General features: G+C 40.4%; 1 protein-coding gene across 1 annotated transcript; it reads right to left on the bottom strand.

Moving 5' to 3' along the window:
- Positions 1-1871: 1871 nt before the first annotated feature.
- LOC115733277 (wall-associated receptor kinase 2-like) lies at positions 1872-4630 on the bottom strand. The gene is given in 4 exon segments (XM_030663939.2): positions 1872-3135; positions 3311-3460; positions 3559-4254; positions 4257-4630. Coding segments are annotated over 4 exon segments (2208 nt in total). The 5' UTR covers positions 4429-4630; the 3' UTR covers positions 1872-1945.
- Between the last annotated feature and the right edge of the window lie 9255 nt (positions 4631-13885).

The raw sequence follows: 13885 nt of genomic DNA, 5'->3' as shown, positions 1-13885 counted from the left end.
GCCGCAATAAAGCTTCCGGGTCTTGAATTATTAGTGGGTTAAAAATGGGTCCATGACCGACCCATTAGACCCATTTATTAGTTGGGCTCTATTTTGATTAATCTATTCAAACCCATTAATAAAAAATTTTAAACAACTCATATTTTATCCACTTCATTAAATATGAGTTGGTTCTAAATCCATATTACCACTTCTAACTAAAATCCACGTGTTGCGGGGTGGGGCAATGTCGGTACTTGCTAGGGATGGTTAAATTGCCATCTCTCCCACTCGAGCAACTTTCTAGAGACTGTGACCTCCCTGGATGACAAATCTATTTTCACAAATAAGTGCATTGTAAGTCCTACAACTTGTCACCAAAGTGTGACTGAATTCCTAAAACTTTTAAAACGTGCAACTATATCCTAAAAGTTGTCTTGTTAGTGCAATTGAAGCCTTCATTAACCCTAGTGAATTAAACGATTAGAAAAGGCTAGCGTGGCATTTTTATAATTATTTTCTCTCTCTTACGTGGTTTTTTTCCCTCTCTTGTATGTGGTATTGACATTGCTTATATAAGATTAAAACCACATCGTTTTTGTCGAAATCCTAATTTTTTAATCAAAATCATAATTAAATTAGATGCGAACAAAATCTATTTTTTCTTAGAGAACACAAACAATGAAAAAAAGGCCAAGGTGGCAAGCCCTTCCCCCCGCTGCCCCTCTATCCTCAAAATGGGCCGATGGGGCTTGACGATGTTCGGCGACAGCGAGAGCCTACGGCCTTGGCCTTTTCCTTTTTGTGCTAGAAAAATTAGCTTCATTTTCAAACCTAATTTAATTAGGATTTTGGTCTATAAGGCATCGTTTTAGTTTTATATTTCATGTTTTAGTACGGTCAATGCTGTGTAGGAGAGAGAAAATAATTTATAAAGTCACGTAGTAAAGAGAAAATTATAAAGAAAGTCATATCGGTAATTTCCGTTATCCTAATTGAACAGAGAAAACGAAAAGACTCCATTACACAAATTTAACTAGTTTTAGGAGACAATTGTACGTTTCGAAATTTTTAGGATTCAATCGTACTTTTGTGGTAAATTTTAAGACTCTCAGTACACTTATCCATTGATTTTACTATTATACTAGCTACGAGAAGCCCATGCTATGCATGAGAACTGGCTGATTAGTCTCTATTTTTTTCCCTGTGGTGGGAGATGTAGCTGATATTTGATAGTAACAATGTCCGGATACGAAGATTTGCCATGGCATGAAACATTACGGAAAGAAAAGGGGAGTGACGTTATTTCATGGATCTTTTCCATTTGAAAATGAAAGTGTTGCAAAAAAAAAAAAAAATTCCTGAATCTTTGTCTCTTCCCAAGAATGCTTCAACATTGAACTGGCAAAAGTTCTTAACATTATCTTGCAACTGGTCAGGATGGAAATACTCGAAATTGGAATATTTTGTTTTGTGAATGGGGTTTGTATAATTCATGCTATAGCGACAAAGAAGTAGAAAAAAAAAAAATCCGATGCAATGCCGAAAAGTAGGAAATTGCCTTCGTGCTTTATTTGGGGAAGAAGGTGCATGTGAAAGTGAAATTCAAAAGAGTAATTTCCCAGTATATTTGTTCGAATAGATATTCAAGCAATCTTCCACTATTATACATTCATGAAACAAAAAGGGCGTTCTTCAAGTTGAAAATAAAAGGGGAGAGAGAATTGGAGAATTTCTGTATATTTCAATATATCTAGAATTGAAAAGAGTCCACGAGCCTATTTATAAGCTCTATTCAAATACAAAATAAGAGAATATACTAATATTGTTAACACTGCAATCTATGGCTAGAACAGAAGTGAGTAAAATCAAGAGTAGAATCACCCCTTATAGAACAAAGACCAAGGACGAACGTACGACCATTGGAATCGTTTCTTGGGCGTAGCCCCACGGTAGAAACCGCGAATCAGATGCTGGAACTTATAGCGGTGGCTTCGATGTCAAATACCATAAGGTCGGTCGACTCTGGTTTGTTCATTTCGCTAGTTGAAGTCCAATAAGAATCTCTTCTCGTCTCGCCGAGTAAGCTCTCAGTCTCCTCGCGGTCCTGTTGATCGGGGCACAAGTTCTTGTTGATCCTAGCCAGTTGCTCGGCCACTTCCCTCATTGTCGGCCTACTCGGGCCGTCGTAGTTCAAGCACCTTCTAGCAAGCGAACCAACCCCCTCGATCTCCCACTGTTCGCCTTCATCGGATGCCTCGAAATTTGTCATGCGGAGGAGTGTCCCGTCCTCCACTGCCAAGATGAAAGATTGGAGGATGTTGATTTTTTCCCCAGATTTTGCCCTCCGAGTCGGCTTCTCTCCGGTGAGGAGCTCCACGAGGATGACCCCGAAGCTATAAACGTCGCTCTTTGTGGTCAATTCACCAGTGATGAGATACTCAGGGTCGATGTAACCCATCGTGCCTTGTATTCTCTCGGCTATATGAGTTTTTCCAGGCGAAATCAAAACCGAGGCTCCGAAATCGGATACTTTTGCTGAGTACTTGTCGTCCAAAAGTATATTCAAAGACTTGACATCGCTATGGATGACCGGCGGGTCAGCCAGGGAGTGCAAGTACTCGAGGGCCAAGGCGGCTTCCGTGGCAATCCTGAGGCAATTCTTCCACGACCGGAGAAGGGTTGATCCCTTGTCATGAATATGATGATAGAGAGTCCCATTCGGGACGAGTTCATAGACCAATAATGGCACTTTTGTCTCCAAGCATATGCCCAGGAGCTTGACCAAGTTCTTGTGATTCACCTGCGAAATAATGCTGATTTCGTGCAGGAATTCGTCGTGAGTGCTCGGAGACCCGTCCTTGTTCACTTCTTTCGGCTTCTTGATGGGGACATCTCTAGGCTTCTTGACCGCGACTAAAACATTGCCGTCGATTCTTCCTCTGTAAACCGAAGCAAAACCACCCTCCCCGAGCTTGTTGCTGGCATCGTAGTTGTTGGTGGCTTTAGCCAACTCGGCCTCGGTGAAGATTTTCACTCGCTGGTGCTTCAAGATCTCGCCTCCATTTTGCCTGAAGTGTCTATCTTTGGCCCTCCTCTTGCATATGAACAAGACTAGGCCACAAACAACTATGCATAGCGTTACGGCTACAACGACTGCCACACAAAATGGAGGAATGGATGGATTAGATTCTCCCCGGACCCATATCGATTTGACTTGGCAAATAATGCCTTCTAAATTTTAGCAAGAGCTAGCTTAGAACTGCTTGAGCTTGACCATAAGCCACGAAATGGAGTAAGCCGGGTCGCTAGCGGTTATGGCAAGAGTTACCTGCGGCGATTATGGCAAGACCAGAAATTTGGCAACCGACTTTGCCATCACCAGTCATACCGAATGGGCAGGCGCATGTGTAGTTCCCGGGCGTGTTCTTGCAATTCCCACGACATGGATATCGTCCTGGATCCTTGCACTCGTTAATGTCTACATCAAACAGAATCGAAGGGGAACCATAAATGGACGTTCATGTATTGAAGCATCTTAACTCAACTCAGATGAAAAACTGAAGAGGAGAAGAATGCCTTGACATCCTGGGGAGGCATAGGGATTCCCCGTATACCCAGCCTCACAGAAGCAACGATAACCCTCCCCGTTCGTGAAGTTGGAGCAGGAACTGTTGGCGCCGCATCGGAATCTCGTTCCGTTCGATTTCGCTTCCTCGCAGGTCAAACCCCGTTCAATCACCCAATCCAGGACAACCCTTGAGAAAACGTATTTGCCGATGTCAGCCGGGACAGGAAGCTTGTAATCGGAGGCATTAAACGACGCCTGTTCCACTACGAACGCTGATCCGCAAGAGGTAAAGTCCTGAACTGCGGTGTAATTCGTTGTGCTGCCCATGGATATATTGAGGCTCCTGAGGTTCTTGGGGATCGAAGTTTGACAGCAACCGAGGCCAGAGCAAGCACTCTCGGCTGTGAAGTTTATGTCCTCGCGGCAATAGGAGAAGCATCCACTCCCGAAAGTCCCGGCATTGTCCGAGATAAGAGCCAAGGTGTCGCAGCCCATGACGGTGAGCTTGTTCCGGGTGTCCGACAATGTATAATGCCCGTTGTCGCCCAATTTAATGCACGGGTCAGGGTTAGAGCCCTTGAGCGGAATGCCATCCCCGTTGTAGCAGTCGAAAGCGCGGTACAGGCCAATGGTCATTGTCCCGTTCTCCACGGATATGTTGTACAACGGAATGTTCTCGCCGAAGAACAGGTCCCCCGGTGGGAGTTGCAGATGAGGACTAGGTCTGGGTTCCACGCGCACCTGTCCTCGAGACCGAAAGGGAAAGGCACGCTCACATTCCCGCACATCCGGACGCAGTTGTCATTCACGGTAAAAGCGGCCAAGGTGACGGCCACAGCCACGGCCATTGGAAGGAAACACAGTACCGCCACCTTCATCCTTTATGTTTCTCCAATCTGTGCTTTCCTCTGGCTCTCCCCTCACTGGTATTTGTAACCTACGTTCGATTTGATGCCGCTGCCTCCAGGGCAGCCAAGTCAGTCAACACATAGGAAGACCGAGTCATCGATCACGACTGTTGGAGAGGGGAGGGATTCTTCCGGGCAACTTACCCGGATATAGACTTGGCTGATGTTCATATTGCTTTCATTTCCACCTAAAATCCAAACGTTCTAGGGCGGCGATTGGTTTCACAAGATGGAGTAATTTTCAGATTCTCAAAGTAAAAGAAGACATCGCTAGCATTTCAACAACAAGTGATAGAACACGGGCCTCTATGTCAACACGGGGGAAGACTTGACAAGTCTTTCGTCTTGCTCTATACCCTACAAAAGTCCATTAGGAAAAATGACGTTTTCGGAGAAAAAGTGACGAAGTCGTCCTTGACCCAGGAAAGTTTCTTAGTCCTCTCAAAATATCTGCTGAAACTTCTGTCAAATTCTTGCGGAAAGGCTTAATTTGAGGACCCGCGCCATGCACAAACACCCTTTTTGCTGATATAATTAGGTAGAACTACGACGAAATTTGCGTACTGATTTATATTTGATAGCATTTTCAGTACTCTATGCAATGGATGTTTATTCCGACTATGTTGTAAACTAGACTAACGATTCTATGACATTAAATTCCTTTGACAAATTAGTGAGACAAAGCATAAAGCAATAATGTAAATAATTAAAGGAAACTGGTGATGGGGTTATTATAGACTTCTAGATGCGATGATAAGTGAACTTGTTTTTCAAGAAAGAGCTATGTGCATTTAGCGTATGAGGAAAAATTATCAAAAAATTCTTAAACCAATTGTAATTATGTTAATTTAATTTTAAACTTTATCTCTTGCCAATTAAGTCATAAATCTTTAATTTATTTTTAACAATTTTAGGATTTTTCAAATTTGTTGATTAGTTTTATTTTTTTTTCCTTTTTTTGGCTAGGCGCTCACATGGACATTTTTTTAATAATAGTTTTATATTTTTCAAAATTTTCAATTATTTTTTTAAGTTTTTTCCTGTCTTTTTTATTTTCTTTTTTGTTAGGGCCGGGCGACCTCCATTGGCCGTTAGGTGAGGGATTACAACCCTCGCCCGCAGTTGGCAAGGGTTTGTAGGCCCTCGCCCAATGGCCGGAGGGCCGATGACCTCCTGTTGGCCCTCGCAAAAAAAAAAAAAAAAAAAAAAAAAAAAAAAAATTAAAAAAAGGAAAAAAAAATTAATTAATTTGAGAAATATTATAATACTAACAAAATGTCAACGCCAGTTCCGGCCGCACCAATGGATTGAATTAACACAAATGAAAAAGGTTTGGGATTCAATTGGTCTAAAAAAAAAGTTATGAATGAATTGACACAATATGTTTAGGACTTTTTTAGCAATTTTCTCTAGCATAAGATGCAACGTCATGCTACATTTATCCATAAGTAATTAAAAGAAATATCTACTTTAATTCAGGTTTTGAAGTACAATACGTGTATATTCTTTACAAAATATCAGATGTAGCATTTTAAATCATGGTTAATTTTCAATAGATTTAAAGCAAGATACTGCTCATTCCGATCTTTGAGATCTCAAGCTTGCAATCTCAATTACACAATTGTACTCTCTTCTCATCGGATCACTACCTCCTAATCCAAAAAGCGTGATTCCAACTTTTACGACATCTAGTAGCAGGAAAAAGCTCTCCAAATGTTGGGACTAAAAAGCCAAATACATATTATACATCTTGTCACATCCTGAATTCAACAAGAGCGAGAAAATAACACGGTTGTCTTTCTGCCCCCAAAATATAGTCTCAAAACACAAACCAACAAGCGGGAGAAATATTAATCATCTTAGTAACAACGCTTTCATAGTTCTGTCAAGTTTGGCTTGAACCTACCGAGGTGAGGTGTGTTTAACCAGTAGAGAGCACGGTAGCAAAGCGCAAAGGCACTTCGGGTATTGATCGATAGATCTTTATAAAATTATTAGAATTCACGTCTCTGTTGACCTTTCTATTTTGAATATTCTATACTATGGACGCATCCATCGTTCCACCGGTAGGATGCAGCTTTAAACACAAACTAACAACCCGTTATCAAAATATATGTCTCACTCTCTGTAAGTATATTTGATAAACTTTGGTGCTCGGATTTTAGTGTGAAAGTAATCGGGAAACTTGTCAAAAAAATCCTTAACCTATTGCATTTTTGTCAATTCAGTCCTAAATATTTTAATTTTGCAAATTCAGTCCTAAACTTTTTGCATTTGTGCCCAATTCAATCCATCCGACCAACTTTGACCAGCCGGCGCTAACGTGGATGCCGGCCGACGCTAACATGGCAATTTTTAATAATATTTTAATATTTTATTTTATTTTGTTATTTATTTATTTTTTACTGGTCTTCTTCTCCTTCCTCACGCCTCTTCCCCAAGCTTCCTCCTGTGCATGCTTGCATCACTGCAGACCTCCATCCTTGTCCGTCGTCGGCAACATATGAACAAAAAAGGTTACTATGCTCAGCCTCGCCCAACATGGCCGGATTGGCAGCGATCAGGTGACGCCATGGCTCGCCGAGCTCGAGCTTGCCGTGCCATGGCGTCACCATAGCTTGCCCAGCGATGCCCAAGGACGCCCAACGACGATCGTGGTGTCTCCTTTTCCATTGTAGACTATAATTATAGTACGTGCTCAACCTCACCCAGCATGACAATGCCATTGCCGAGCGAGCTCAAGCTCGCCCGGCCATGTCTTTTCCGTCGATGGGCATTCTTGGGCTAGCTACAGCGACACTATGGGCCGGTAAGCTTGAGCTCACCCAAATCTGGTGACGCCATGGCCGGGGAGCTCGAGCTCGCCCGATGATGGTGTCGCCTAGTCGCTGCCTAGCATGAGCGATGGTGTCGCCTAGTTGCTATCAGTCCAGGCCATGCTAGGTGAGGCCAAGCATGGACTTTAATTTTTGCAACCCTTTTTGTTCATCCGTTGCCAATGACGGTCAAGGATGGAGGTCGGCAATGGTCCAAGCTGGAGTAGGACAAAGCTCGGGGGAAAAGGCGTGAGGAAGAAGAAGAATAGTAAATAAGAAAAATAAACATAAAATAAAATATAAAAAATCAAATTATTAAAAATTGATTGTCAGCGCCGGTTGGGGTCCACATCGGCGTTGGCCGGTCAAAGCCGGCCAAATGGACTAAATTGGTACAAATGCAAAAGGTTTATGATTGAATCGATACAAAAACAGATTTAGAACTGAATTGGCACAAATGCAAAATGGTTATGACTAAATTGACAATATTAAAAGGTTTAGGAATGAATTAGTGCAAATGCAAAATATTTACGACTAAATTGAAAAAATTGAAAAATTTATGACTGAAATGGCAAAAGTACAATAAGTTTATGACTTTTTTTATAATTTTCCCGAAAGGAATCTTCCCTCGGCTAGTAATAACAAGATTATGTCTAATGCTCCTTGAGATAGCTCGCGCATTATTTCTTGTTTTTATTTGCCATTTAATTTATTCATTGCTTTACTTACTTTTGAGTGTTTGATCTATTATCATAAATGCTTGAACATGTAGATGCATGTAAGAAAATAAAATCGACCAAGACTGTACGAAAACGTTCCTTAAATGAAAACAGCTACGGATTGCGTTCTCTAACTCGTAGAAAAGTGAAGCGATCTCCCATGTTTTGCTTAGTTTCTATCCAACCTACAATAAGTATGTGGCGACTGCCGACTCTATTTTTATATGATTAGATATAAGAAATCAAATTGTGATCAATACGGCTTGGGAGAGCTTATGCGAAAAGTCAGCGCCCCCTTACAAGACGGTTATTCGCGCCCGTATAGCAATTTGTTAGCTTCCTAGTGGTCCGACTCCAAAGGGTCCGGCAAATAGACATCTACCGCAATCAAACGTGTCATCGATATTTGACGAGACATTTTGTCCGGACAATCTCATGACTTTGGAATAAATAACTGGAGAGGCAAAAATCCGAAAGAATTTGCCGTATATGTTGCACCACAGTTTGCACATCCTCTAAAGTTTCTAACGTCGCAATAATGTCGAGGTGGCATGATTTTCCAAAAATCAAAGGCAAGGTAGATTAGAATTCGTATCCCACTAGAATTATGATCGACTTGTTACATCATCTAGGTAAGCGACCAATCCACGATATTAATAAGAAAATTGTTGGAAAGGGCGAGTATTCCATCTCGCTCGTGACCCCAACCACTAATCGCTAAACACAGTGACATATTGGATACAAAAGGACACGACTCCTAGGTTCTTTGCCTCATAACCTTTAAACCGAGGCAATTTTACAAAATGAACTATGACCATTGAAAGCACATTGCAGTAAATAAAGAAGCTCCTGTCTGGACTGGTTTATCAACCAAATGCAATCAGTCATTGATCATGCAGAACTCACTTATTGGGTCTACATTATTGTTAAAAATATACCTTGAATTTAAGCTGATTTTGAACAATACCCATTCTAAATAAATTAGACTGGCCGATCTGGTCATTTTGTGGGACTTCTGTTTCGGTCTACACGCAGGTGACTGCATTTATGTTTAGCCACAATTGTGAGAAGAAGAAGACTGCGCATGAATTTCACTTGTTGACTCCCAGTCGCATGAGGATAATGAGCAATCTTTTATGACTTTCTTGGCTATGCATTAAAGGAGAATAGGAGTGCTTTTTCTCCTTTTCATTTAATGGATGAAGTGAACGCAAGAACTCTCTCATGCACAATTGATATAGCGAGGGGGGCCACTATGATGAAGCCTCTCTATTTTGCATTATAAAAGAGAGAGAGAGGCGTCCAACAAGAAAATATGTGCAGACTCCTTTAGGCGCGGAACAAGGACTTCCACAATTTGCCCATCAATGATGGAGACCCTTATCAAGTGTATTAAATGAAGGGCCCCTTGATTTTATAGAAGGGATAGAGAGGACGAGAGAGAATTAAAGCTAACCTGAAGCAAATTTACTAGCCCTCGGCAGAGGAGATTTCTCGCTGTAATTAGACTTGAGTAATTTAGCCAGATAAATTTTTGTGAGTAGAATTTATATAATTTCTTGAGTGATATTTCACTAAAAATTGTGAGGAGCTAAACACTGAATGAGTTCATTAATGTAATTAGGGGCTGGCAAATGCCGAGAGAATGTCTGAGTGAGATCGGACTTCCACGCGTAACTGTCCTCAAGCCCAAACGGGAAAGGCACGTTCATGTTGCCGCACATCCGTACGCAGTTGTCATTCCTACCAAAAGTGGCCAAGGCGACGGCCATGGCCGTTGAAAGGAAACACAGCACGGCCACCTTCATCCTTATGATTCTCCAATCGTGCTTTCCTCTAGCTCTCCCCTCACCGGTTTTTGTAACCTATCGTTTCACGCCGATGGCTCAACGGCAGCCAAGTTAGTCCTCACATTGGAAGACCAAGTCATCGATCACGACTGTTAGAGAGCGAGCGGGCTTTTTCCAGCAAACTTTCCTGGATATAGACTTGGATAATGTTCATATTGCTTTCATTTTCATCGAGAATTCAAACATTCTAGAGCCGTGATTGTCCAAGATGGAGAAATTCTTCAATTCTCAAAATATTAATTGCCATTGGACACAAGAAAAATCTCTTCTTTGAATTTACAAGTTTCGTAATTTGTTGATCAATAACTACTCTTGAAGAACCCCTCAGCAAAATCCTTTTTCTGAAAATTTTCTTGCTTCAATTTCGAACTAAAAATGAAACCTATAACAGGTGCGACTTCTCACATGATTGTTGCCACATTATCCTCCACTCCAAATTCCCTAACTTCCATTTTCTTCTTTACCTCTTGCATGGCAACACTTTTACTCTAGAAATTAACTTATGGAGAGAAGTAAATTCATTTTACTTGTTCAAGTGGCTCTAAAACTACTTCCGAAGAAAAATAATGCTTCAAAAGTAAAAAAAAAAATAATTTCTATATTTGTAAAAGATATAATTTATCCTTGAGGATAGCACTAGCACATCCCATACGTTCTTGATTTCTATATTTGTTGTCAGTGGATCTCGGAATATATCTTTTATGATCCAAGGAATAGACCATAAGTAGCCATTTATCTTGAGAGAAACTAGTACTACAATCCACCATCATGATCGCGCCCTTAAAGTTGAGTTCCCTAGGGTAGGAATCGAACCCACAGCAGTCAAATTCTTTTAGCCGAAAGCATGAGAGCTTCCTTGTCATCGGGTCAAGTTCAAGGTTGGTTTCTCGCAATTTCCCAATCCATACAAAACACATAAACAAAGTGAGACCCATTAGCATTTCAACAAGAAGGGAGAGAACACAGGCTATGGGGGAAGACTTGACAAGTCGTCGTCGTTTGGGCGTTCTAACAAAAGGAGGCCGGCTATTACAAGCAAGGCTTCATCTCATTTTGCACCGTAAAAATTCCCTAGGAAATATTGATGTTTTGGTGACAAGGGCGTTCTAACATGAGATTTGTACCTTCCCCATGCACCACTCATCGGAAGATGCGGTCCGCTAGGAATTATGATTGAAAATCATTGATGTGGACATCGATTGTCTTATGAGGCACAGCCAACGTTGATGTGGACAATTTTTAATAATTTTAATAATTTTTTATGTTTGCTTTTTTTAATTTTCTTTCAATCTTTTTTTTTTCCTTTCTTCTTCCTTTTGTCGGTGGCTAGCCACTGGGCAAGGAGAATCGTTACCATAATCATAATGGCAACAATTGTGAACTCGAATTTCGTGTCAGCATATTAATGATCTTACAAAGAGAATCATGAAATTAAGGGCTCCTCTTTTGTAAGTTTATGTTATCTAAGTCTACTATGCATCTCCTAAATTTAAATCTATTTTTAAATATGTTTTCCAGACATTTACAGGACTTCTTTGTTGAGTTTTTATTTTTATTTTTAAGAATGTGTTTTAATTTCTTACACTGAATCATATTGTTTTAGTTCTATTAAAGGAAAAAGCTCTACTCGTGTAATTTCTTTTTTCTTTTCTTTTTTTACGGAAAAAGAGAGCATGTAAAATTAAAGGTGACCCCACAAAAGGTGTATGAAACAAAGCCTACATGTGTGGGACCCATGAACGAGCATATCTATCTCATATTATCACGTCAAATTACAGAATTTTCTTAAGTGGAGTTATTAACAAAAAACTATATATCTCGTAGATAATAATCGGAGTTCTCCCTTCGGTTTTCGGAAGAGCTGTACTATGCCGAATCTCTTTAGAAGCACTAAGTAGATATGTGAAATGTAGATCCTAAGAATGTTTGGTCGAACAAAGCAAGTGACCCCATCCCCACCTTCAAGGGGCATTTCGACTTCGCCTTCCTGTTTTATCGCCCCTCATTTATCTTAAATTCAACTATAATTAAAAAAAAAAAACTAAAGTTTGATATTGTATATTTTTCCTAATACTTAAAAAGTTTACAAAAATTGATTGTTCGAGTGCTAAACGTATAATAAAATAATTAAAAAAAAACCTGTATATATGTGGTGCAAAACTCTAGAGTTAATATGTAATTAGTCTAGAATGTAGGGTGGGGAAGTTCATGAGCTGATTATCACATCCATCTCCGCACCACCCCCTAATTTTTGGCTCCTCATCCCCATTCAAAACTAAATCCTTTCAAACAGGTTGATCGGGATCGGGATAGAAAATGGTTCTTGACCAATTTACATACAACACAAATTGACGATACATACTCGACTCAATCCATATCCGACTCGACGTGACCTGAAATCATTTTTTTTAGCGATTTTCTTATTAAATTATTCCCTTTGAAGAATAGGTAGCTCCATGGATTGACTCGTCGAGTCAGGGAGGGAGTACGAGGGTCGGTTATGGAAGGGAATGTTAGAGTGGTGGCGAAACTCCGGCCCAGGCCATGAAACGGGGTTGAGTTTTGAACTCATTTTCACTTATTTGTAAAAAAAAATTTTAAGTTACCCCTATGCAATTTGGCCCATACAAAGTGAGTCAAAAAATGGTTTCTAACCACATGAGCACGCAAAAGCTTGTCCTCATTTTGACACGGGGCAGTTGTCTTTGCCCTAATGCAACTTATCGTGTGAATGGCGTATTAAACTTCCAAATCCGGCAGCTAATCAGTATGATTTTCTCCAAGTTATGAAGAATGTATTACATGTCTCCATGGTTGATCATCTTAATCTTTTCTCTTCCTCACGTCAAGTGTAAGATAATCAAAATAAGCTCTTTACATACTAGCTGAGATTCAACTGACCTGATCAATTATACTATTCACCGTTGCTGAAGATTCCCGTGCAACTAGTAGGAAAATCAGAACCGAAAATTCAGGTAGACATTTCATCGAGCATGTGGGAGACCATGTGCAAATTTCCAACTGAAGACAACCCATCAATCATTTGGTCGAGTCATTTTTGTCGTAACGATACAAGACCAAGCAGCAAAAATCAACTTTTTTGCATTGAATTAGTCGCTTGAGCTCGATAGGCAAACAATCGGGGGATGTCGCACGACCTGCGCAATTTATGTTCGAGCAAATTGGCCTCAGCAACATGCGTTCTCGACTTACCTCGATTTCCCCAAACATACGAGAATCAAAGCCGACTACGGTGGAGATGGCTTCGTTAGCTTTCTCGGCCGTTTCCATGCATAACTCTCGGTCGCCGCAATAAAGCTTCTGGGTCTTGAGTTATTAGTGGGTTAAAAATGGGTCCATGACCGACCCATTAGACCCATTTATTAGTTGGGCTCTATTTTGATTAATCTATTCAAACCCATTAATAAAAAATTTTAAACAACTCATATTTTATCCACTTCATTAAATATGAGTTGATTCTAAATCCATATTACCACTTCTAACTAAAATCCACGTGTTGCGGGGTGGGGCAATGTCGGTGCTTGCTAGGGATGGTTAAATTGCCATCTCTCCCACTCGAGCAACTTTCTAGAGACTGTGACCTCCATGGATGACAAATCTATTTTCACAAATAAGTGCATCGTAAGTCCTACAACTTGTCACCAAAGTGTAACTGAATTCTAAAACTTTTAAAACGTGCAACCATATCCTAAAAGTTGTCTTGTTAGTGCAATTGAAGCCTTCATTAATCCTAGTGAATTAAACGATCAGAAAAGGCTAACGTGGCATTTTTATAATTATTTTCTCTCTCTTACGTGGTTTTTTTTCCTCTCCTGTACGTGGTATTGACATTGCTTATATAAGATTAAAACCACGTCGTTTTTTTCGAAATCCTAATTTTTTAATCAAAATCATAATTAAATTAGATGCGAACAAAATCTATTTTTTCTTAGAGAACACAAACAATGAAAAAAAGGCCAAGGTGTCCCCGCTGCCCCTCTATCCTCAAAATGGGCCGATGGGGCTTGACAATGGCTGGCGA

This window comes from Rhodamnia argentea, chromosome 2 (genome assembly GCF_020921035.1).
Source record: "Rhodamnia argentea isolate NSW1041297 chromosome 2, ASM2092103v1, whole genome shotgun sequence".
Taxonomy (NCBI): domain Eukaryota; kingdom Viridiplantae; phylum Streptophyta; class Magnoliopsida; order Myrtales; family Myrtaceae; genus Rhodamnia; species Rhodamnia argentea.
The sequence above is the reverse complement of the archived record's forward strand: the minus strand, read 5'-3'. Positions and strand labels throughout refer to the sequence as shown.